Genomic DNA, 27,217 nt, shown 5'->3' on the forward strand with positions numbered 1-27,217 from the left:
ACCTGGCATGGTTGTCCCTAGATCTTTACTGGCTGACTCCTTGTCCTTTAAGGGAATCTCTTTAAAGAGGCTTCTCTGACTACCAATTTATGTTTGCCATCACTGTCGCCTGACTTTGTTTTCTTCATAGCCTTAAACACTCTTAGAAATTCTCTCATTTATCAACTGCCTCCTATAGCTAGAATACAAGCTTTATGAGAGCAAAGACTTTGTCTTTCTTATTTGCCATTTTATCTTCAATTCCCAGAATAGTGCCTGGGCATAGCAGGCATTAAATCATTATTCATTGAAAAAAAAATGAAGTATCATTAAAGCCCCAAGAACTCTGGTGTGAGCTCTCTCTCTCTAAGAGAGCTGGATGGAGGAAGAGGAAGGTGTTCCTCTCTCAGCCCGAGAAAAAGGTGAGCACCCAAGGATGGCAGACAGGAGACAAGGAGCTCCAGGTGGTAGCAGCAGAGGGAAGGGATGCCCAGTGCCATGGGTACATCAGCAGGAGGCTGAAGGCAGATGACCTGTGTCCAGGGTGCATACCATTGGGAGGGAAGAGAGAGCAGTTGTGTGCATAGCGGAAGCAGGGACCCTGCTGCGGCGGCGTGAAAAGCAGAGCAACAGCAGGCAAAAGGGCAGAGGCAAGGGGCTGCCAACCTCAGAAACTGGCTCTGAGAAACTGGCTCTGAGTATCTGGAGAAGTAGGGCTGAGGGGATTATTGAGCCATCAAACCCAGACACCAATTATTAAAGTGACTTTCCCTGGAACCAGCACGTTGCGGAGTCATTTGTAGTCATTTCCAAACCTAGTTATACCTTTGGAGAGTGCAAAAACTAAAATAAAATTTAATTTTAAAAAACTTCCTGGGCCGGGCGCGGTAGCTCACGCCTGTAATCCCAGAACTTTGGGAGGCCGAGGCGGGTGGATCACAAGGTCAAGAGATCGAGACCATCCTGGTCAACATGGTGAAACCCCATCTCTACTAAAAATACAAAAAAATTAGCTGGGCATGGTGGTGCGCGCCTGTAATCCCAGCTACTCAAGAGGCTGAGGCAGGAGAATTGCCTGAACCCGGGAGGTGGAGGTTGCGGTGAGCCGAGATCGCACCATTGCACTCCAGCCTGGGTAACAANTCTCTACTAAAAATACAAAAAAATTAGCTGGGCATGGTGGTGCGTGCCTGTAATCCCAGCTACTCAGGAGGCTGAGGCAGGAGAATTGCCTGAACCCAGGAGGCGGAGGTTGTGGTGAGCCGAGATCGCGCCATTGCACTCCAGCCTGGGTAACAAGAGCGAAACTCCGACTCAAAACAACAACAACAACAACGAAAACTTCCTGGGCCCCACCCTAACAAAAGGCTGGATCCTAGGAATCTTATATTCTTCTTCTTCTTTCTTTTAATCTTTTAAAGCAAAATGATCACCACCTCTCCTAGCCCCAGCCCCAGCCTCCCACATACTTCAGCACCTGGTCACATCATTGCCATATCCTGTTACTATGGGACACACTCATTTGGTGACCAGTGGAATGTCTTCAAAGCCAACATGACTGCAGCATTTTCTGCTTGGCAGTAGGGCGATGGGAGAAGAGAACCATGAGTTTTCTTTAGGTGGCCACACTCACAGACTGGTGATGCTTGAGCCAGGGCTGACTTAGTTGTACTTTCCTGCCACCAAATTCTGCCTCCCATGGAACTTTCACACATCTGTTCAAGGTTCTTTCCTTTGGAATCATGCAAAATAAGATCTCTCCAGGGCCATAGATCAGTCCTTGAGACGTTTGTGAATAAATAGCTGTTAAGGTTTCTCTTCTGACCACAATGCCCCACTTCTTTAACCATTCTTTTTAGGTTGCAGTTGCTTGCTCCCTTGTACTTGGTGCTCCAGATATGGTCTGTTGGGGGTAGAACATGACAGAATGATTATCTCCTTGTCCTGAACATTGTGCTTGTGTGAAGAATGCCAGGTCTTGTGTTTGCTATTTTGGCAGCTGTGCTGTAGTCTGGAATCACACTGAACTTGCAGCCAACTCAAATTCTTGCAATTTTCCGGAAGGCCTGCTGCCCTCTTTCACCTAGACTGGTGAAAATGGACCTTGAACATAAAATTTGACATGGTTTCTCATTCGATTTAATCCAGCACGTTTGGATCCACCCTTGTGGCTGTCAACCATTCGTGAATCTATATTTGGTCACCAAGTGACTTATTCACATAACCTAATTTTGGATTATCCAGTGTTGATAAGCAGGTCTCCTAAGTCTTTATCAATGAAGTTGCTAAGAATATTGAGCAAGTCAGAGCCCAGGATAGAGCCCTCTCACATCCCTTAGAGTCTTTCCCTAAAGCTGATAGTTAGCTAAATAGTTTTGAAGTCAACAGATCTGCTGTCATCCCAGTGACATTTACATTCCAACTGCCACCCCCACCATAAAGCACCTCAGTTTAGTCATGAATACTGTTTCCTTAGCCTGCTGGTGATTCTTATAGTTTAGGCAGGATGTTTTCTTTCTTTGCTTCAAAATTAGTCAGGGCCCTTTCCACTGCAAGTGATAGGAACAAAGTCAACCTAACTAAAGCAGAAAAGGGAATGCACTGATTCCTGTATTTGGAAAGTCTAGGGGTGGCTCTTGCTTCAGGCATAAATGAGTCTAGTGACTGAAATGGGGTCATTCCATCTCTCTCTTTCCCCTTCCCTCTTTTGCTCTCTATCCTTTTTGTCCCTCTCTTCTACCTTCTCTCTCTTGCTCTTTCCATCCTCAATCTCTTGGCTATGTTTTGTTCTCACTTTTTCTTACCACAGATAAACTTTCTCCAAATGACAGGGAGGATAGCTGCCAACTTTTTCACTTTCAGTGAAAAGCCTCTTAGCTCATCCTGTGACTAAAAGAAAAGCCCCTTTCCTTCTAACTACAAACTGAAACATCCCAGGGAAGATTGTGATTAGTCCAGCGTGGGTCACATGTGCAGGGCAATGGCATGGAAATAGACTGGATCTGGGTCACAGTCACTTTTGTGACTTGATATTTGAGGAGGGAGGGGAAACTGTGATTGGAGGCCCCAGTAACCATAGGGTCAGAGTAGGGGCAGCAGTGGGGGTCCCCCAGAGCTTCCTGCCCTCATCCACATTCCCAGCTATGTTCTCTAGGCTGACATCTCTACCACCCCAGGGGCATCCTTCCCTTTATTCCTCTTGCTATCCACATGTTCAGCTCAGGACCCATTCATCTGGCTCTGAGCTGTTCCACGATGAGGTCACACAGGGAGAAAGGATTAACTTTTATTGAGCTGCTGCAATGCGCTTCATTGCATTATCTCCTTGAATCCTCATGACAAATCCACGAGATGATAATTATGATGCTTATTTCACAGAGGAGACTGATTTATTTTTTAATGTATTTTATTGATTTAGCAAAATTTGTATATACTTTCCATTGCCAATTCATTACTTCTCATGATGACAACAGTAGGTAAATACTATTAAATATTATTGCTGTTTTACAGGTAAGGACATATAAACAAGGAGAGCTTGGGTAACTTGCCCAAAATTACTCATAATAAACATGGAAATTTGAACCAAGTCTGTTAGCTACCTCTGTTAGAGAAAAATGGCCCTTACAAATTTAAATATGTATGATCTTCAGTTTGAATGGGAGAGACTTCATCTCTGCCTGGGGATGCTGAGAGCACTGGCTGAAGAAGGCCATCCAGGGGAACAGCATAACTCAACCTCACCATCTTCACCTGCTCACATTTGGATTACCAGTCTTGCCTTTCAGTCTTACAGGCCATCACCAGCAAATCTTTTCTTGCCTGATCCTGGCTAAGTGGCCTAAATTATTATGCCAGTTTTTAAAATAGAAACATATGAGTTCCAGCTTCTCAGAGCTCTGTAAGTTGTGCAGAGTAGGAAGGGGAGCACCATGGCTTACTTAATACCCAACAGTCTTTACCATATTGTAAGTTAAGGCAGAAGCTGAAGTGCACTGTGGTTGAAGTGTGTAGCGTGAAGACTGAGGCATTTCAGTAACACATAGCAGGTGGATGGCAGGGGCTGGCCATAGGATGGAGCTGGGACCCAGGATCTTCCCATTGAGGTTGGGTTTCTGTTAATAATCCTGAAATCCAAGAGGCAGAGTGTGGAAGAAGATAGAACTGGACAAGATCCAATGAGGGTACCAGGTATAGAAGATGAATTTGGGTAATAGTTTATCAGAGTCTTTGTTAGAAGACTGACACACCAACATTTGAAGGCCCCAGAAAGCTATTTGGGAATTAGGTAGGGAATGTGTACCCAAAGATGGAAAGAACTCTTCCTTGGGTCAGGATTTGAGGCCAAGCTCCAGTGTGAAATATCAGTCTTCATATAAACAAGGCAGGCCTTTGTCACTTATGTGGCTTTTAGGGCAAAGCTGTAATTCAATAATCACACAACCTCTAGCCTGATCTTCTTAAACCATAAGTCTGAATATGAAATTTCCTAGCTCACACCCTTCAGTACTGCCTGATCCCCCCACACTCTTTAGCAAGGCATTGAAGGCCTTCGATCATCCTCCCCCTGCCTGTCTTCCTCACCTAGCCTTTTGTCACACCTTCCCTTTCAGCATGCAACTTATGAAATACAGAATTCATAAGTTCTGGTTCATAAATACAGAATTAGTTCTGGTTTCCAGGGCCAAGACTGGCCCATCACGCCTTTCCACTCCATGGGATGCCATTGCTTCTCTCGTCCACTGGACAAACTCCTATTCATCATTCAACTTGCAGCGCAAATACTACCTCCTCCTTGAAGCCTCTTCAAATTCACCCAGGTAGACACAGATGTTCTCTCCTCTGCAACCCCAGAACACATTGTCCATACCCCCATAACACACATTAAATGTTATAATAGACTGTGTGCTCCTGGAGAGCAGAGGCCATGTCTTTTTTACTCTGTGTCTCCAGGGATGTAGCACTGAGCTGGTGTAGACCAAATGCTCAATAAAGATAAAAGGATGAAGGAGGTTGACATATTTTCGAGGTAACCTATGGGAAGTTTGGAGAAGGGACCAGAATAGGAATGAGAAAACTATGTATTTAAGACAAATAAAACCTTTTTTTTTTTCATTCATTCAACAAGAATTTATTGAGCATTTACTATGTGTAAAGAGGTATGCTAGATAATAAAGATGCAGTGGAGTTCAAGACAGAACTTGTTTCTGCTCTCATGGAGATTACAGGTTATTAGGGGAGATAAGCATTTAACAAATAGTTTCATAAACATATTGGACTAAAATTGGGTGAGAGCTACTCCAGAAAAGTAAAGAGGCATTTGGGGGTGGGAGGGGCAGGGGAAGGGAAGTCCTCTCGGGGCACTCCATTTTGAGTGTGATAGGATGTGGGAAGCCTTGGTTTATTATAAGGACTTACCCAAATCTCCTCATAACATGAATTTGTAAGAATCGTCCCCGAAGACAATTCTTTCCATTGGAATCCTCCCAATGGTCCTTCATTGGCACCTACTAGAGTTTTTCTTTGGAGGTTCAATCATTGTCCCTGAGGACCAGCTCTTTGAAACACATTGTTGGGTAATCAGCCTACTGAGCATCATGGTCTTTTATCATCATAATCGCCATTTTCTTCATCATATTCCCCCCCCACATCACCATCACCACTCACCACCATTACTGTCAACATCCTCACCACTACCACCATCATTATCGCCATCATTCCTTACAATTCCTGAAGACTTCACATGTGCCAGGCCCTGGGCTAAAGAGTTAACTCTACATTCTTATAAAAAAAAGGCAATGTCATCGACCTCTTTTTAAAAATGAGGAACCAGGAAAATTAAGTAATTTACCAGAGGTCACATAAGTGGTAGCTCTGGGATTCTAATCTTAAATCTTTGCTCTTAATCAGTTCCCTGTATGTAATCACAGAACAGTTTTGAATGGAATTCCTTTTTTTTTTTAATCCTTCATAAGCATTTTTCTTTAATTTCTTGGATCTCTTAATAGTCTCTCAGGAGAGGCAATTGGGAGGAGTCATTAGAGAGAATTTTCTATTATTTACTGCCAAGTAGTCATTTTAGGTTATTACTGAGACTCAGAACACACTGCACATTTGTGTCTTTCAGAAGGAAGTTGTATAATGAGGTTCTCTGGAAGGATAGAGTCTCCTCTCTTCCTTCAAATTATACTGTGTAACAACATTATCACCAGTGATAATTATGGATTAAAACCCCACACTGAGTTCAGCCTCCAAAGCCTCCATCTCGTGTGTTATATTTAATAGTATAGAGTACAACCCTAGTTTTCTAGAACCTACAGGAATGCAGCATTCTGGGAAACTGAGTTTATGATTAGCCCTTTAAGCACACTGCACAGATGTACAAAAGTTTGGATATTTATCATTCAAAAACATTGTTTAAGAATCTTTTAATCAAAATATAACTTACATAAGGAAAAGTTTACAAATCATAGAGTGTGGTGAATTAGCATGTGTTGAATATACTAGTGTAACCAGAACCCATATCAAGAAACAAACCATGACTAACCCTCCCGCAGCATCCCCGTGCCACCTCCAAGCTGCACTGCCTCCCTTTCCTGTACGTGTGACTACTGTCCAACCTGTAGCACCATGAATTACTTTGCCTGTTTTTGAACTTCATGTAAATATATATAAATGTAATCATACCATTTGTATTCTCTTGTGCTTGTCTTCTGTCGCTTGGGATTACCTTTGTGAGATTTATTTCTGTTGCATGTGGCGATATGTGTTCATTTTCATGACTATGAGGCATTTGGCTATATGAATATGCCACAATTTGTATACCCATTCTAGGGCTGATGGGCATTTGAGTATTTCCACTTGGATGCTACTATGAATAATGTTACTATGAATATTCTTATGGGTATCTTTGGTGTACATATATATGCATCTGTGTTGATTTAAGATGGTATTGCTGGGTTATAGGATAGGAGTATGTTCAGCTTTAGTAAACACTTCTAAAGAATTTAGCAGTAAAATTGCTAATTTTCACTGCCATCAACAGTGTGTGAAAGTTCAGTTAACATCGCTATATATTGTTAATTATTTTAAATTTTGCCAAACTGGTAGATATATAGTACTATTTCATTGTAGATTTAATTTTTATTTCCCCTGTTGACTAATGAGGTTGAGAGCCTTTTCGTATGTTTATCGGCCGTTGGGCACCTTCTTTTGTGAAGTATTAGTTTGGGCATTTGTCTTTTTTTTTTTTCTCCTGTTGGGTTGTCTGTCTTTTTCTTATTAATCTGAAAGATTTTTTATATATTTTGAATAAAAGTTTCTGGTTATATGGTTGGAAATATCTTCTTTGACACTGTGACTTGCTTCTTTACACTTAATGGTGTCTTTTGATGAGGAAACTTTGATATCACCCCATTTAGTATCTTCTCCTTTATTGTTAGTGCTTTTTTATGCTCTGTGTAAGAAATCTTTCTTACTCCAAGGTCATTCACATTTTATTCCATGCTACCTTCTTAAAACTTTGTTTCACTTTTCACACTTACCTCTACAATCCATGTGGAACTTACTCTGTGTATGATGTGAGTTAAGGGCCAAGATTTACCTTTTTCTACATGGTCATTCAGTTGTCCCAGCACCACTTACTGAAGAGATTATCTTTTCTGCATTGTTCTGATGTATTAGGTTGATGCAAAAGTAATTGTAGTTTTTTCCATGACAAAACCATTAATGGCCAAAACTGCAATTACTTTTGCACCAACCTAATACATCCTTTGTCATAAATCAGACTTTGTAAATTTGTGGAACTTTCCTGGACCCTAAACTGCTCAACTGGCCCATTTTTCTTTCCCTGCTGTAGTCTACTGGCTTAGTCTTCTGTAGCTGCATAAGTCTTGATATCTGGGGATGTAAGCCCTTCAATTTTGCACTTCTTTCATTAAGATTGCCTTGGACAATCTTGGCCCTTTGCATTTCCATGTAAATTTTAGAACCAGCTTGTCAATATCACAGAGAGCCTGCTGGGATTTTAATTTAGATTGATTAAATCTATAGATCAATTTGAGGATAATTGACATATTTAACAATACTGAGCCAACCAGTCTATGAACACTTACATAAGTTTAATTGCATATCAGCTCCACACTGGTCACTGTGCTGAGCTCAGATGGTTTCTTACCCTTGAAGTTCTTACAGATGTGTAAATGAACACATAAACACAAAATGTAATCTAATTTGATAATCTTATCACCGAAAATGAGTTCATATTTACTAAGGACTTTACATATATTACTTTATTTATACCTCGTCATGATACTTTGAGGTAAATGCTGTTATTATGTCCATTATGTAGATATTTTTAATCTCACTAGGGTCCAAGAGAAAGAGCACCCAGGTCTTTATGGGGAAACCAGAGGGAACATTACACAAAGAGTGGAGATTTAGCTGACTTCTGAAGTTTGCCAGGAATGGAGGACCTTGATCATTCCAAGGTATATGAGTAGCACTTGAAAAAATACCATAGGGTGACATGACAGGGATTTTCAGGAAACTTCTACAGAGTGAATCCCAGGATTGAAATGTAGAATGGCAGGGGAATGATAGCATGGTTTGTGAAGCTGGAGAGGCAGAGTCTGAGGGCATCTTGGTCTGTGGAGTTTGAGCTTTGTCCTGAAGTCAGTGGCTGTGAAGCAGGGATTGTCTGTCTTGGGTTGGGTTCCCAGAGGCTGATTATATTAATTTCCCAGGACTACTGTACAAATTACCATAAATTGGTGGCTTGAAACAACATAAATTTATTCTCTCATATTTCTGGAGGCTAGACATCTGAAATCAAGGTACCTGGCAGTCTTGTTTTCTTCTAAAGGGCTCTGTGGGAAAGTTGGCTCCATGCCTCTCGCCTGGCTTCTGGTGGTCGTCAACAGTCCTTAGCTTTCCGCGGCTTATAGATGCATGGCTCTAATATCTGCCTCTGCAGTCTTGTGGCATTCTTCCTTGTGTCTCTCTGCGTCTTTTCTTATAGGGACACAAGTTTTATGGGATTTAGGGCCCACTGAATCCAGCATGACCTCATCTTAACAAACTATAACTGCAAAGACCCTATTTCCAAATGAGGCCACATTCCCAAGTATGGCTTAGAACTTCAACATATCTTAATCCATAACACAAACTTCAGATGAGGATTTAGATGCAAGTGATTCTCTTAAGAAAGTGCTCCCAGGAGAAACTAGTAAGAGGAAGGGAGGGGAAGCAGGACAGGTGTCCTGCCAGCCTATGATCCTAGGCAAGGTCCCTTCAGGTAGTTTCAGTCTTACCTTGCAGGGCCATTTTGGACTGTAAAGGACCTCTAAGAATTGTCCTCACCTGAGGCAAGGGAGCTGGACCTTTCATTTTAGGTACAGCAGGCTCCAGTAACCTGAGGACCAGAAACACAACTTAAGAGCCACAGGTGCTGGCCACTGGAAGCAGTGATATATTAGTGCCAAGGTCACATTAAAATGGTAAAAAGTCATTTGAAGAAATCTGGGTGGAGTATCCTTACTGTTTGTTACTTTGTCCTTTGTTCCCCTTCCTCCAGAATTGTGTATAATGGCCTTGAAGAGTACCCAACCCCACCCTAGAGAGTCTAAGACTGCTTTTTGGCTGGCTGGCTGTCCTTCAGAGATTCTCAGCTGTCTCCTGACGGCATAACCACCACTTGTTTGCTTGACATTGAGCACCACACTTTTCTTACTCTTCTTTGCTTTATTGTGTTTTTTTCCCTCGTTCCTCCTTCTTCTTTTTTTGACAGAGTCATGCTCTGTCACCCAGGCTGGACAGTGGTGCAATCTTGGCTCACCGCAACCTCTGCCTAACAGGTTCCAGCAATTCTCCTGCCTCAGCCTTGCAAGTAGCTGGGATTACAGGCGCATGTTGCCATGCCCGGCTAACTTTCTGTAAAGATAGGGTGTCGCCATGTTAGCCAGACTTGTCTTGAACTCCTTGCCTCAAATGATCCACCCATGTCGGCCTCCTAAAGTGCTGGGATTACAGGTGTGAGCTGCCACTCCTGGTCCCTTCTTCCCTTCTTTCTATCTGATCATTGTTTAGACATCAGTAGCCAATCAGAATGCTCCTTTACTTTTGTGGGATAAACCGGCCAATCACAGCATGATATTTTCCTTCTTTATGTCTTAAGAGCTCTTTGCTGTGTCATTCTGTTGGTGGCTCATGGGCAGGTACTACATTATCCAAGGTAGTGGTTTTATTTGCTTGAGTTTTAGAACACTTCATTTTCAGGACTAAAATTAGTTTAAGGAATTTGGAAAACTAAATGCTGCTCTTCAACAGGAGGCTGCATATCATATTCACAAATATGTCCAAATGAATTGATTGCTTTAAGTTTAAAAAATTAATAATCAGTCAACATTTATGGAAGATCCGTAACATGATGAATATATTCAGTTTTTGAAGCCATGGGCAGAATATTAAACTGGGAAGAATGGGCCTTCAATTCTGACCCTAAGTTGGCTGCTGAATGGTTTTATGATCCTAGGTATGTCTGTTGATCTTCCTATGTTTTATACTTTCCTATCTGTGAAAATGGAGGGCTGAATTAGAAGATACATGAGATCCCTTGAAGTTCTAATAGTCTATAACTCAATAACTAATTTCCAGAATCTTAGCACTTTTATGCAGGCAGTAAATTAATCTAAATCCCAATTTATATCAATTTAAAGAAACTTGAACACCTATTAGATGTCAGGCTCTGTGCTAGTTTCTGGGCATTAAAAGAGAACAAAAACCCAGCACCTCTCCTGTATTAGCATAGTCCAGTGGAGAAGGTGAATCAACAAAGAATTGCAATTCAGTACAAAAAATTATTGCAGTAAAAATTTCCATCTCAAGAGACTGGGGATCCCATGGGAGGGAGGACCACCATTGCCTTGTTGAGAAGTCCCTTGAGCTAGATTTTAATGGAAAAATCGTTCTCTGCTTAGATGTAGGAAGGAAGAGTATAACAGATTTATAATTCCAGCTGCTGTAACAGCTACAGCATAAGTTTATTTCCAGCTCATGGAAAGAACAATATGGATGTTTCTGGTCAGCAGGTGATTTTCTGTGGGGTTGTTTAAAAACCCAGTTTCCTTCCCTCTTTTGGTTCCACGGCTCTCCTTCTGGGGCATCAGAGGCATCTGCTGTACACTGCATTAAGCAGGCAGAGGCAAGAGAGTGAGAGTGGAGGGGGATGTGGGAAGTTTGTACAGGTCAGGCTTGGAAGTAGAGTATAGCAGTAATCCCTTTTCGAGGTTTTGCTTTCTGTGATTTCAGTTACCTGTAGTCAACTGTGGTCCAAAAATATTAATTGGAAAATTCCAAAAATAAACAATTTATACATTTTAAATTGCATGCTGTTTTGAGTATTGTTATAATTTTTCTCTTATTATTATTGATTTCCTACTGTGCCTGATTTATAAACTTTATCATAGATACATATGTATATGTATTTATATATGTATAGGAAAACCATAGTAAGCATAGGGTTTGCTACTATCCATGATTTCAGGCATCCACTTGGGGTCTTGGCATGTGTCTTGGCCTTATCTGCAGGGGGCTACTGTATATCGTGTCTGTCCCCAGCTTCCACTGGCAGAACTTGGTTATAAAGCTGACTTAACTGCAAAGGAGGCTGGGAAATGTGGTCTAGCTGAGTTTCCACAAGAAAAATGAAATAAGTTTTGAAGAACACACAGCAGCCTCTGCCACAAAGGTCATTCTACAGGATTATGTGCTATAAAGAACTAGATTTCTCTTGGGCCAATCTAATGGAAGTGTAATGTTAGACAATTGTCAAGAGGAGTTTCCGACCAGGGACTATGCTTATCAAATTATGGTTATTGAGAGAGAGCTCACCACATCCTTGGTTGGTTCAAGAATCCCCAAGTAAGATAGCAGCTCAGATATTTAACAGGTTCTAAAATGTAAGAGGGAGATGGGTGAAAAGGGCAAGAGTTCTCTACTCAATGGATGAAGGCTTCACCATTGTCCACGGCCTCTCTAACCCACAGGTTTGGGATATTGATGGAGAACTCAGGTCTATCCCATTTGACAAATGGACTATAATTGTTTCTTATACTTAAAACCTGCTTTCTTCTCTCTCTGCAGTAACACTTTCAGCTGCTCCTCCCTCCTACTTCAGAGGATTCACATTAATTGCGCTCAAAGAGAACAGAGAGGGTGATAAGGAAGAAGACCATGCTGGGACCTTCCAGGTAAGACCCGCGCCTGGACTTATTGAGTGGCCCTTCTTGGCCTGGGAGGTAGAGACTGGAGAGGTATACCTGTCTCAGGTGGCTTTCCATGCAGTCCCTTGACCGTTGGCCAGCTGGGAAAGGTGCATTTGAAAGCATCATCATGGAGCAGGCAGCAAATGCCACACACGTATCTGAGCAAGGTTGGCCACTAGGTAAGTCTTGCTTTGTCTCAGCAGATCATGGTGCTCTTCTCTGGGCTCACAATGCCCTTTGGCAGCCAAGCGTGGGAAGAGCACTTGGAACCCTGGCCAGGCCTGGCTGTTTTGCCTGCACAGGCATTTCGTGACTGACTGGTTAATTCTCAAGTGTAAACGGAATAAGAGCTCAGGACTGCCAGGCTGGAGGGAGTTCAAAGCACAGGAGAAGGACTATTAAGGAAATGTAGAGATTGATTTATACGGGAAGATTAAAAGAATTAAACATGCTTTGCTTGGTTAAATGAACAGGGCTGAGTTTAAGAGGTGGTAATGGTCTTTAAATGTCAGACCTCACAGAACAACCTCCTCAAGGGGAGGCTTCATTTGACTTTGTATGAAAGGGCACAGTAAGACAAAAGTGGGTCACGAAAAGAAAGGGAAGTGCACAGAAAAGGACCCTGACAGTGAGTCATATTTCACTGTGGAATATTCTTCCAAGGGAAGTGGTAGGAACGTCATCCCCTTTCAGAGGTTTAGAAAGGAGCCGGCAAGTTGTCAGAACACATCCCAGAAGGACTGCAGAGATTCTAGGAGGAGGCCTGGCCAAATTTGCTGTAACTCCTTCTCATCTCAGATTTCCATTGTTCTGGAATTCATTTTTATCTGACATTTGCAAACTAAGAAGAAAAAAACTGAGGAAGAATACTTATACCCATAGCTGGCTGCTGGAGACTCTGGTACAATTTGTGGGCTCCGTAGAGCACCCTGACCCAAATACCTCGCCCATCCAAAGGCGTGTTTTAATCCTTGTGGCCAGGTTGTAATTTTGAATCCTGTGACTTAAATTTTTTTTCTGTTATCTGGGATTCTAGGTTTTGGGCCTAGTGAGACTTAATTCCACACTCACTGTAATGTCCTTCTATGGCAACAAACCTCTTGGCATGTATCTGAAAGGGTGACCCAATAATAATACTAACAACAGCCAATATTTGTTGGGTACATACCATATGCCAGAACTATGTTAAGTGCTTTACTTTATCTTAGTTTACCCTGTCTTAGTTTAATGAGTTTATCTTTGTTTAATTCTCAAAACAACCCTAGTACATAGGAACTATTATCCCCATTTTTGGACAAGGAAATTGAAATTAGAGAGATTAAATCGCTTGCCTAAGCTTGTTTAGTGCTTATTTCAGTCATTTTCTGTTGCTAAAACAAAACACCTGAGACTAGGTAACACCTGAGACTGGAAAGTCTACATCAAGGTACCTGCATCTTATGAGGGCCTTTTCTGCATTATCCCGAGGAGAAAGGCAGAAGGGTAAGAGAAGGTGAGAGCAAGAGGGGGCCAAACTCACCTTTATAACAAATCCGCTCTCAAGATAACTAACCCACCTCCATGATAATGACAATCCATTCTCAAAGGTAGAGCCATCATGACTTCCTCACCTCTTATTAGGACCCACCTCCCAACGCTGTTGCATTCAGGATTAAGTTTCCAACACATAAACTTTGGGGGACACATTGAAACCACAGCCACACTGTTGTGGCTAAACTCAGTACCTTGATAGTCCTCTCTGACTCACAGTTGTTTCTGCTCAGCTTAATCCTTGTTCTTGCAACTGATGGGTAAATACAGGGCCCTGCTCATAGTGGGCAGTGCATAAATATTTGCTGAATGAGTGGATGAACATTTGACTCTGCTAGTGTCCGTACCTCAGTTCTGTTTGAGACTGTTGTAGAACTCCTATCTCTGTATGCATCCTCCCTTCTTCCTCCTCTTGGAGCTTCAGACATTCTCTCTTGTTCCAAAGCAGTGGTTCTCAGAATGCAGTGTCAGGACCAGCAGCATCAGCGCCACCTGGGAACTTGTTAAAAATGCAAAATCTCAAGCCCATCCAGACTTACTGAATCAGAAACTCTGAGGGTGGGGCCCTCACAACCTGTATTTTAACGAGCCTTCAGGGTGAATCTGATGCATGCTCAGATTTGGGACCCATTCTAATGAAACATAGATCAGTCCATCTAACAGGACATCCTTCATCACGTCAACACATCTGTCTCTTCCTATTATCTCATTGTTTCCACCAGCCCTAGAGGGATCAAAGTGGGATAAGAATATGAAAATGCCTAGCATATGATAACAACAATAGCTAACACTTAAATAGTGCTTGTGTGCCAGGCACCGTTCTGAGTGGTTTACATTTGTTAACTGAGTTAATCCTCAGAGCGACATGATGAGGTAAGCATTACTATCCAATTTTCTGCAGAAGAGAAACTTGTGGCAAAGAATAACTAAGTTACTTTCCAGAGATGCCCAGTTCTAAGTGGTAAAGCTGGGGTTCAAACCCCAGCAGTCTGTCTCCTGGTCCCTGCCTGTGACCATTGTGTACACTGTCTCTCAATATATACCCGTTAAGTGAAAAAATAAGGGCCCACTATGACTTTTGCAACAGTCTCTGTGCCAGGTGCTTTATATGCATTAACCCTCTTAATTCTTATAGCAACCTTGTGTGGTCAGTACTGTTATCTTCATTTTTCATATGATGAAACTGAGTCCCTAAGGAGTTCAGTACATTCACCAAGACAGTCCAGCATCTCAAGGGTCCAAACACTGTGCCAGTTTCTTATTTCTCAAATGTCATCTCCTCACCCCTGCCCTGCCCTACCCTTGTGCTATCGAAATGCACACTCCACCTGGGTTCCAATTGTCTCGCAGATTTGGGGAAAGGAATCATAGCCCATGCCCCTTATCTTACCTCTCTTATGATATGTGGCCCTTATGCTGTCCCTTCCAAATCTAGCATGAAAGCATTTCCTTACTGTACCAAAGCTGTTGTCTTTGGAGTCATTCATTTATTCAGCAGCATTTGTGGAGTACCTGCCGGGTGCCAGACACTGATTTAGGCATTAGAGATAGGGTAGTGAGGAAAACAGAGAGATAGTCCTCACGAAGCTTAAGGCGTCCTCCTTGTCATTATCTCATAAATTGATCTCTGTTGCTGAAAGATGTGGCAGAAAGTCAACAAGCCATCCATTGAATCATAAGCAAACAATCGGAAAGGACAAATGCCATTGTAATTAATATATATAGAGAGAGAGAGAGAAAGAGAGAGAGTGTGAGTGATTAACAAATAGGGATAGGTTTAACACCTTCGCTTCAAATATGAATTTGAGGGTTGCTAACAACCACAAAATTCTAATACCCTTTTTTTCATTGATGCATAATATTTAACATATTTGTTGGATACATGTGATATTGCTATATATAAAGAATGTGTAATGATCGGGCCAAGTACTTGAGGTATGCCATCACTTTGAATATTTTTCATTTCTATGTGATAGGAACAATTCAAGTCCTCTCTTCTAGCTACTTTGACATACACAATACATTGTTGTTAACTACAGTCACTCTGAATATTCTTTAAATTTAGTTAAAGATTACATTTGTGGCTCTAAAAGTGACTTTGAGAGAGAGTTACTTTGCTTCTTTATGAGTTAATCCTTATACAGAGAATACAGACTCTCAAAATACAAACACAACAAAAGCAAATTTTAATGCTGCCTTTGTACCTCCTTAGACTTAGTGATAAGGGAATGGGCTTCCTGGTACCAGGGAGAGTAAGGGTTACAGCTCTCACCTCTCCAAAGAAGGCCAAGGGGAAGGGGGTGGGGCTACCTGCTCTGGCCATAACAGCAGGTTCCAGCACAGCAGCATTGGCACACACTAGATATCAGAAGACATAGAACCTCTCTTTCAAAAGATAGCTGATTCGGCAAAAGTGGCAAGGAACTCAAGGACCGGCAATACAAAAGTAACCCACCAATCCTTAAAAATTATATACTAAAAACTGCTCCCTGGAATGCTGTGGGCCAGCCAGCTGCCTGGCTCATTCTCTTGCCTCCTTCAGGTCTCTGCTCAGTGGTCCCTTTCCCAGGGAGGCCTGCCCTGATCACCCTATTAGGTATTTCATTCCTCCTCCCATTTCTGAGCTAGACTCTCTCTCTCCCTGACTTACTGTTTTCCCATTGCATTTATTGCCACCTGACATGCTATTTTACTTAATGACTTGTGTGTCATCTGTTACCTTCCACTGAACTATAAGCTCCACAAGGCAGGATTTTAATCTATCTTCAGAGTATCCCCAGCAGCAACTATGCCCAGCACAGGGTAGGCATATGAACATTTAGAGACAGAATTTTAAGCACAGTATTTGCCCTAAAAATTAAGCTACTAGTGTATAATACTATTCATTGCCTTGTTTTATTTTTAATTTAAGGCCTGTAGGCATCAACTAGTTTAGGTAACAGTCTGCCATTCAAAGGAAAAAAGTCTCAAAAGGATATTTGCCTGAGAAGAGCCCATCAATACCATATAAACAAGTATATTTTAATAGTCTTCTATATTCATAATCACCTGTTTTTAAACTATTTTTGTGATCTTTACATTAACAATAAATATTTAGTGGTATTTAATGGGTTCTGAGCCACGTTAGAACCTAAAAGGGCTTTTGATACATTTTTCTAAAAATAACATGTGATTGCAAGCTTGTTCTCAGGCATTCTCTTTGAGCTCACAGGAAAACTTGCTCTTATTACACTAACCTAAGCGTAATCAAGCCCCTTATAAGATGTTAGGATTTTTAAATCTGCCATTCGCTATTATAAATAATGGAGACAAAACAGTTTCTTGCATAAAACTTTTTTTCTCACTTGGTGTTATTCACTAGGACAGATCCCAGAAGAGTAATCACAATGCAAAGGATATGGACTTTTTTTTTTTTTATTGTACTTTAGGTTCTGGGGTACGTGTGCAGATTATGCAGGATTGTTGCAAAGGTACATACATGGCAATGTGGTTTGTTGCCTCCATACCCCAGTCACCTATATCTGGCATTTCTCCCCATGTTATCCCTCCCCAACCTCCCTACCCCTGCTGTCCCTCCCCTAGCCTCCCCAACAGACCCCAGTGTGTGATGCTTCCCTCCCTGTGTCCATGTGTTCTCATTGTTCAACACCCACCTATGAATGAGCACATGCCGTGTTTGATTTTCTGTTCTTGTGTCAGTTTTCTGAGAATGATGGTTTCTAGATTCATCCATGTCCCTACAAAGGACACAACTCATCGTTTTTTATGGCTGCATAGTATTCCATTGTGTATATTTGCCACATTTTCCTTGTCCTGTCTATCATCAATGGGCATTTGGGTTGGTTCCAGGTCTTTGCTATTGTAAACAGTGCTGCTGTGAACATACATGTGCATGTGTCTTTATAATAGAATGATTTATAATCCTGCGAATATATATCCAGTAATGGGATTGCTGGGTCAAATGGAATTTATATTTCTAGATCCTTGAGGAAGCACCACACTGTCTTCCACGATGGTTGAACTAACTTATACTCCTACCAACAGGGTAAAAGTGTTCCTGTTTTTCCACATCCTCTCCAGCATCTGTTGTCTCCAGATTTTTTAATGATCTCCATTCTAACTGGCGTGAGATGGTATCTCAATGTGGTTTTGATTTGCATTTCTCTAATTACCAGTAATGATGAGCATTTTTTCATATGTTTGTTGGCCTCATATATCTCTTCTGAGAAGTATCTGTTCATATCCTTCACCCACTTTTGAATGGTTTATTTTTTGTCTTGTAAATCTGTTTTAGCTCTTTGTAGATTATGGATATTAGCCCTTTGTCAGATGGGTAGGTTGCAAAAACTTTTTCCCATTCTGTTGTTTGCCAGTTCACTCAAATGATTGTTTCTTTTGCTGTGCAGAAGCTTTGGAGTTTAATTAGATCCCATTTGTCTATTTTGGCTTTTGTTGCCAATGCTTTTGATGTTTTAGTCATGAAGTTTTTGCCTATGCCTATGTCCTGAATGGTTTTACCTAGGTTTTCTTCTAGGGTTTTAATGGCGTTAGGTCTTATGTTTAAGTCTTTAATCCATCTGCAGTTAATTTTAGTGTAGGGTATCAGAAAGGGGTCCAGTTTCTGTTTTCTGCACATGGCTGGCCAGTTTTCCCAATACCATTTATTAAACAGGGAATCCTTTCCCCATTGCTTGTTTTTGTGAGGTTTGTCAAAGATCGGATGGTTGTAGATGTGTGGCATTGCTTCTGAGGCCTCTGTTCTGTTCCATTGGTCTATATCTCTGTTTTGGTACCAGCATCATACTGTTTTGATTACTGTAGCCTCATAGTATAGTTTGAAGTCAGGTAGCATGATGCCTCCAGCTTTGTTCTTTTTGCTTACGATTGTCTTGGCTATGCGGGCTCTCTTTTGGTTCCATATGAAGTTTAAGATGATTTTTTCCAGTTTTGTGAAGAGGGTCATTGGTAGCTTGATGGGGATAGTGCTGAATCTATAAATAACTTTGGACAGTATGGCCATTTTTATGATACTGATTCTTCCTAACCATGAGCATGGACTGTTTTTCCATCTGTTTGTGTCTTCTCTTATTTCCTTGAGCAGTGGTTTGTAGTTCTCCTTGAGGAGGTCCTTTACATCCTTTGTTAGTTGTATTCCTAGGTATTTTATTCTCTTTGTAGCAATTGTGAATGGGAGTTTGCTCATGATTTGGCTCTCTATAAGTCTGTTATTGGTATATAGGAATGCTTGGGATTTCTGCACATCAATGTTGTATCCTGAGACTGCTGAAGTTGCTTATCAGTTTCAGGAGATTTTGGGCCAAGATGATGGGATCTTCTAAATATAGAATCATGTCCTCTGCAAATAGAAACAATTTGACTTCCTCCTTTCCTAATTGAATACCCTTTATTTCTTTTTCTTGCCTGATTGCTCTGGCTAGAACTTCCAATACTATATGGAATAGGAGTGGTGAGAGAGGGCATCCTTGTCTAGTGCCAGATTTCAAAGGGAATGCTTCCAGTTTTTGCCCATTCAGTATGATATTGGCTGTGGGTTTGTCATAAATAGCTTTTATTATTTTGAGATACATTCCAACCATACCTAGTTTATTGAGAGTTTTTAGCATAAAGGGCTGTTGCATTTTGTCGAAGGCCTTCTCTGCATCTATGGAGATAATCATGTGGTTTTTGTCTTTGGTTCTGTTTATGTGGTGGATTACATTTATAGACTTGTATATATTGAACCAGCCTTGCATCCCCAGGATGAAGCCTACTTGATTGTGATGGATAAGCTTTTTGATGTGCTGTTGCAATTGGTTTGCCAGTATTTTATTGAAGATTTTTGCATCTATGTTCATCATGGATATTGGCCCGAAGGTTTCTTTTTTGTTGAGTCTCTGCCAGGTTTTGGTATCAGGTTGCTGTTGGCCTCATAAAATGATTTGGGAAGGATTCCCTCTTTTTGTATTGTTTGGAATAGTTTCAGAAGGAGTGGTACCAGCTCCTCTTTGTATGTCTGGTAGAATTCGGCTGTGAACCCATCTGGGCAGGGCTTTTTTTGGTTGGTAAGCTGTTAATTGCTGCCTCAACTTCAGCCCTTGTTATTGGTCTGTTCAGGGTTTCAACTTCTTCCTGGTTTAGGCTTGGGCAAGTGCAAGTGTCCAGGAATTTATCCATTTCTTCCAGCTTTACTGGTTTCTGTGTATAGAGTTGTTTGTAGTAATCTCTGATGGTATTTTGTATTTCTGTGGGATCAATGGTGATATCCCCTTTGTCGTTTTTTATTGCATCAATTTGATTCTTCTTTTTTTATTAATCTGGCTAGCAGTCTGTCTATTTTGTTGATCTTTTCAAAAAACCAGCTCCTGGATTTATTGATTCTTTGAAGAGCTTTTTTGTGTCTCTGTCACCTTCAGTTCTGCTCTGATCTTAGTTATTTCTTGTTTCTTCTAGCTTTTGAGTTTTTTTGATCTTGCTCTTCTAGCTCTTTCAATTTTGATGATAGGGTGTTGATTTTAGGTCTTGCCTCACTTCTCATGTGGGCATTTATTACTATAAATTTCCCTCTAGACACTGCTTTAAATGTGTCCCAGAGATTCTGGTATGTTGTGTCTTCATTGTCATTGGTTCCAAAGAACATCTTTATTTCTGCCTTCATTTCATTGTTTATCCAGTCAACATTCAGGAGCCAGTTGTTCAGTTTCCATGAAGTTATGCAGTTCTGTGTTGGTTTCTTAATCCTGAGTTCTAATTTGATTGCCCTGTGGTCTGAGAGACCGTTATGATTTCCATTCTTTCGTATTTGCTGATGAGTGATTTACTTCCAATTATGTGGTCAGTTTTAGAGTATGTGCAACGTGGATTCTGAGACGAATGTATATTCTTTGGATTTGGGGTAGAGAGTTCTGTAGATATCTATTAGGCCTGCTTGGTCCAGATCGAGTTCAAGGCCTGGTATCCTTGTTAATTTTCTGTCTTGTTTGTCTGTCAGATATTGATAGTGGAATGTTAAGGTTTTCCACTATTATTGTGTGGCAGTCTAAGCCTCTTTTTAGGTCATTAAGGACTTGCCTTATGTATCTGGGTGCTCCTGTATTGGGTGTGTATATATTTAGGATCGTTAGCTCTTCTTGTTGCATTGATCCTTTTACCATTATGTAATGCCCTTCTTTATCTCTTTTGATCTTTATTGGTTTAAAACTCATTTTATCAGAGACAAGGATTGCAACTTCTGCTTTTTTTTTCCTCTCCATTTGCTTGGTGAATCTTCCCCATCCCTTTATTTTGAGCCTATGTGTGTCCTTGCATGAGATGAGTTTCCTGAAGATAGCACACCGATGGGTCGTGACTTTTTATGCAGTTTGCCAGTCTGTGTCTTTTGATTGTTGCATTTAGCCCATTTACAATATTAACTTTAAGGTTAATATTGTTATGTTTGAATTTGATCTTGCCATTTTCATGTTAGCTGGTTGTTTTGCCTGTTAATTGACACAGTTTCTTTATTGTGTCAATCATCTTTACCGTTTGGCCTTTACCATTTTTGGAATAGCTGGTACTGGTTGTTCCTTTCCATCTTTGGTGCTTCTTTCAGGAGTTCTTGCAAGGCAGGCCTGGTGGTGATGAAATCTCTCAGCAATTGCTTGTCCATAAAGGATTTTATTTCTCCTTCACTTATGAAGCTTAGTTTGGCTGGATGTGAAATTCTAGGTTGAAAGTTCTTTTCTTTAAGGTGTTGAATATTGGCCCCCAGTCTCTTCTGGCTTGTAGGGTTTCTGCCAAGAAACCTTGTATACTTCACGAAGTTCTTGTGTTGTGTTTTTCAGCTCCATCAAGTCATTTTTATTCTTCTCTAAGCCGTTTACTCTAGTTAGCATTTCATCTAATCTTTTTTCAAGGTTCTTAGTTTCTTTGGATTGGGTTAGAACTTGTTCTTTTAGCTCAGAGAAGTTTATTACCCACCTTCTGAAGCCTGCTTCTGTCAGTTCACCAGACTCATTCTCTATCCAGCCTTCTTCTCTTGCTGGTGAGGAGTTGTGATCCCTTGGAGGAGAAGAAGCATTCTGTTTTTTGGTATTTTCATACCTTTTGCCATGGTTTTTTCCTATCTTTGTGGATTTATCTACCTGTGGTCTTTGTAGTTGGTGACTTTCAGGTCTGGTCTCTGAGTGGACATCCTTTTGGTTGATGTTGATGCTATTTCTTCTGATTTTCAGTTTTCCTTCTAACAGTCAAGTCCCTCTGCTGCAGGACTGCTGGATGTCAACTCCAGACCCTGTTTGCCTGGGGATCCCCCACAGGGCTGCAGAACAGTTAGGGTTGCTGCTGGTTTCTTCTTCTGTTATCTTTGTCCCAGAAGGGTACCCACCAGATGTAAACCTGAGCTCTCCTTCGTGTGGTGTGTCTTTGGATAATTGTGGACCAGGGAGCTGCTTGAAGAGACAGTCTGTCCCTTATAGGAGCTCTAGTGCTATGCTGGGAGCTCCATTGTTCTATTCAGAGCTGCCGGGCAGGTACGTTTAAGTCTGCTGCAGCGGAACTCATAACTGCCTCTTTTCCCAGGTGCTCTGTCCTGGGAAGGTGGGGCTTTATTTATAAGTTCCTGATGTGCTGCTGCCTTTTTTCAGATTATGAAAAAAGCTAAAAAAAATTGCCCAGCAAGGAGGTAGTCTAGTCACAATCTGCCAGCAGAGGCATTGGTGAGCTGCCACAGGTTCTGCCCAGCTCCTATGTAAACTTCCTTGTGGTTTTGTTCACAGAGGTACAGTTAGAACTGCCTCAGTAATGGTGGTCAGCCTCCATAAGGCTGGTCTGCCTCTGTAATGGTGGGCTGCCTCAGTAATGGCAAACTGCCTTGGTAATGGCAGACTGCCTCAGTAGTGGCAGACTGCCTTGGAAATGGTGGCCTGCCTTGGTAATGGCAGACGCCCTTCCCCCTGCTGAGCTAGACTGTCCCGGATCCAGCTGCATTTGCAGTGAAACTCTCAATCCAGAGCGTTTCAGATTCCTGGTCATTGACCTGCCATGCCAGATCGCCTGGCTCTCTGTTTCTGGCCCCTTTTTTTCACTTGAATGGGTGGCTCTGTCTCCCAGGAATTCCAGGTGTCAGTTGAAACAGCCACCCAGATTTGTGTAAGTTTTTATGTGAAAACCCACATCACTGGCTGAAACAGCTGTGCTGGAAGCTCGTGGTGCTTTTTGGCCCAGGAATCTCCTGGTCTCTGGTCAGTAAAAACGCGTTTGGAAATGTGGTGATCACTCACTCTCTGCATTGTTCTCACTGGGAACTGCACTCCAGAGCTGTTCCTATTCGGCCATCTTGGATCTCTCCTGTGCAAGTGAGTTTTAAAATGAATATGATGCCTTTGCCTTGTCAGATTCTTTACTTTTCATCCCATGTGCTGCCTTTAAACTGCCTCTGCTCACCTCCTGTGCCCATGGAGACCCTGCAACCCTCGCAGGCTGCTCTTGCCTCCACTGCCCCAGTCACTGGCTCTGCCACTGAAACTGCAGCTCTTGGGATGTGAATCAGATGTGGACATTTTTTTATGGTTCTGATGTGTATTGCCAAGATGATCCCACAATTCCCCCCCCAGTACACACACACACACACACACACACACACACACACACACACACATACCCTGCACTCAACACAGTGGAATATGGGCATTCCATCATGGCAGTCATGGCCACTGATGTGAAGGGAAACAGACATTTGAGATCAGGAATGGGAATCACAGGATTTGAGCAGGTTAAATTGATAGATCAGATCTAGCAATATGAAAGCTAATGGAGGAAGAGAGAAACATAGAAAACCACCCAAGTGGATGCAAATAACCAATTGCAAGAGTACAAGATGAGTGATTTGGATTTATGATAGCATATTAAACTAACAAACAACAAGAAAATACTCTAGAACTTTCAGTTGCCAATAAGGAAGTTAAGAATGAATCATGCATGAGATAGGACCACAAAAAACTCATAGGGTCTTAGGATGCATCATAGGAGCATAGTAACTAGAATACAGGAGTTTGATTTTCTTATGGAATTCTTATGACATTCTGAAAGAGCCCACAATATTCCCTTTCTTTTTCTATATAGGATACCTTTCAGTGAATGAATATTGAAACATAAAAATACAGTGTTTTCTTTCATTCATTCATTTGTTCATTCAAGCATTATCATATCATTCATAGTGCCCAGTACTTTTTCTTCAGAGGAGTCATTAAAATGTATGATTATTTGTTTAATATTAGACTGTTCCATCAAACTAGGGCAAAGCCATGTCTGTTTCATTCACTGATGGATTTCTAACCAACAACTAGCACTATGAGTGTTACATAGTGGACACTTGGTAAATATAGTGTTTGCTGACATGAATTAATACACTAATGACCAGCTATGCAAAATGCAATATACTAGGCTCTGTGCAAATGGAGATGAATAAATAAGACACAGTGTATTAGTTCGTTTTCACACTGCTATAAAGATACTGCCTGACATTGGGTAATTTATAAACAAAGAGATTTAGTTGACTCACCGTTCCACATAGCTGGGGAGGCCTCAGGAAACTTACAATCTCAGTGGAAGGCAAAGGGGAAGCAGGCATTTTCTTCACAAGGTGGCTGGAAAGAGACAGCAAGAGAGCAAAGTGCCACACTTTAAAACTATCAGCTGTCATGAGAACTGACTCACTTATCACAAGAGCAGCGTGGAGAAAACTGCCCCCATGATCCAACCACCTCCCACCAGGTCCCTCCCTCAACACATGGGAATTAAAATTTGAGATAAGATTTGGGTGGGGACACAGAGCCAAACCATATCACATCGTCCCTTGTATTAGGAGGTCAAAATCTACAGCAGAACTTCCCAGTTCAGTATTTTATGTACAGTGGTGAATCACAGATAGGTTGCAGGAGAACCCAGACATGTATTTCCTTAGATATTGGGGTGGCCTCATTTGTTTAGGGAAATACTATCCTTGTCTATATGTGACATATGTGGCAAGAGGCCTGTTAGAACTATACTGCAGCATGCTAGGTGCTAAAATTGCCGCATCTGTGCAAATAAGAAAACAAGCATTTGCATAAAATGGGTAGTGAGTGCTGACTTGGGAGCACAGAGAGGACATTTACAGAGGCAATAACTTTTGAGCTATCTCTTAGTATGGTTGAAATTTGCAGCTGGACAAAGAGTGAAGGGTTTGTGTAAAGACCACTCTATATTTGCGTCACACCTCTACTTTAAAACTTGCCATATTTTAATGTTTTACTATAGCTTCTTTAACAAGCACCAACAGTCTCACAAGAGCCCAGTGAAAGTTTTTGGTTATTTTGTTTGTTTGTTTGTTTGTTTGTTTGTTTGTTTGTTTTTTAAATAAAGAAATGAACCAGGGGATAAATGACATTCTGTGCCTTCCTTCCCTTGAGGAACTCACTTATTGTAAAATGCCTCTGCAGAGCTGTAATGCACAAACAACACATTTTAAAAGTGATGTCAATACCTCTTGCTTGACACTTAGTTTTCTTGCTTAAAATTGCCACGTAAAAAGTCATTTGTAAGAAGCACGAGAAGCAATGTGCACTGTGCGTGCCTGGGATGGACATTGGGTCCTCAGGCTTCTGCAGCCTTGGTCTCCAGTGCCTGCTGCCAGAAAAAAATGAAAAATAATTTTCCTTCCCAGCAAGAAAGCCTAAGTCTCGGAACCAGAGGCGTTATTAAGACTTAAGCACCACTCCTCTCAACAGAGCACGCTTGTGTTTTGTGTTATAAAATACAGAAAAGGATAAATACAGAGAAAAATAAAAATATATCACCTTACAATCTAGAGATAATCACTATTAACATGTGGGTATATTTCCTCCCAGATTATCTATTTTATGAAAAATGTAATTATATGTATAAAACATATGTAGTTATATATATACACCCATATATATAATTTTTGAAAAAATATTGGAACCATTCTATATATAGGGTTTTATATCCTGTTTTATTTTTGTGAACATTATATTGTGAACATATTTCAATGCAATTAAATATTCCACATAATTTTTAATGACTTTATAATATTCCATCATACTATAGAATTATAATTTGTTCAAAGTTTCCTCTATTATTGGCAAGATATGTGGTTCTAATTTTCTTTTCCTTTATATAAAACACTGCAATGAACACCATAACACATAAATCTTTGCACTTGTATTTTCTTATGATAAAAACAAAGATTTATGCATCTGTATTTGCTTATGACAAATGAAATTATAGGGTCAAACTAAAGTTTCTCTGTACATACACACATGCATGTATGCACACATGTATATGTATATATGAGCTCTGTTTCTGGAGGCAGCCATTTAGGTTTTGACAGTGTCAATGGTGGACACACAACATCACAGGAGAAAGTATTCCTATTTTCAGTCTGCTCTAACTACTCAGAAAGGGCCATGCATCTAGCATAGCTTTGCTATTTAAAAAATACAGTGAGTATGTGGAAAGACTTTGCATTTTGGAATCATTAGATCATCAGACGAGGACTGAAATTCTGCCCTACTAGCTGGGTCAAGAAATCACTTAATTTCTCTGAAACTTAACTTAGTCCCTTTACCTACAAAATAAGCATGATCAAAATGAAATAATGTTTGTAAAATGCCCAACACAGGGCCTGGACATAAGGGACCCTCAATCAATGTCTCCCCCTTTTGAGCCAGCAGCCTAGGGTGCACTTTCCACACTGCTGTTTACAACGAATCATGAATTCCATCCTCTGTAGATGTGGGCATCTGTGGACCACTGAGGAGCACAGCTGAGTCTTGTCGAAGGTATCTGTCCAACTTGCTGTCTTTCTGACTCTACAGGTGAGGAGAGAGACAGGCTTCTCTAGTTCTTTCTATCTTTATTGTAATAGGGTTGGGATGGCTATAAAATAAAATGAAAAATTGATGTTACAGATACATGATACCCAAACAAAATCTGTTCTATGTGGGTGGTTGACTGGGCTCTCAATTACTGGTTTTATGAACTACTTTCATATAGCAGCTTCACCAAAAGTGGAATTTAAATTATACCTTGGCACAAGGCTCTGTACCAGAGGTTTGAACAGACAGCGGAAACCACAACTGTCACCTCTAGGTACTATTCTAACCGCTTCATATGCTTTAACTTTCTTCCTCTTGGCTGGAAGTTCCATGAGAGCAGAGACTCTTTCACAATAGCACACACAGCGCTGATGCCATGCTGAACACACAATCAAAGCTCAGTAAATATTAGTCACATAAGTAAATGTATTAATCTCTTCAACTCAGATTCCACCAACTGCCCACATACACCCTCATGAAGTAGGCACTTATTATTATTATTCCTATTCACAGGGAAGTTAACACTGAGGGAATCAGAGCTTTGATAGATGGCACAGAGCCAGTAAGTGGCAGTGAGCAAAGACTAAGCCACCA

The 27,217-nt window shown here is 41.0% G+C and overlaps 1 protein-coding gene across 3 annotated transcripts in view; it reads left to right on the forward strand.

The window, feature by feature from the left end:
• SPON1 (spondin 1) overlaps nucleotides 1-27,217 on the forward strand; it is a 293,127-nt gene that overhangs the window by 8,411 nt on the left and 257,499 nt on the right. For all 3 annotated transcript variants that reach the window (XM_017525789.2, XM_037737501.1, XM_017525788.2), the window contains exon 2: nucleotides 12,118-12,224. In XM_017525789.2, coding sequence (XP_017381278.1) covers nucleotides 12,118-12,224 — 107 coding nt within the window. The remainder of the gene's footprint in view (nucleotides 1-12,117; nucleotides 12,225-27,217) is intronic.

Source organism: Cebus imitator, unplaced genomic scaffold, assembly GCF_001604975.1.
Source record: "Cebus imitator isolate Cc_AM_T3 unplaced genomic scaffold, Cebus_imitator-1.0 Scaffold39, whole genome shotgun sequence".
Taxonomy (NCBI): Eukaryota; Metazoa; Chordata; class Mammalia; order Primates; family Cebidae; genus Cebus; species Cebus imitator.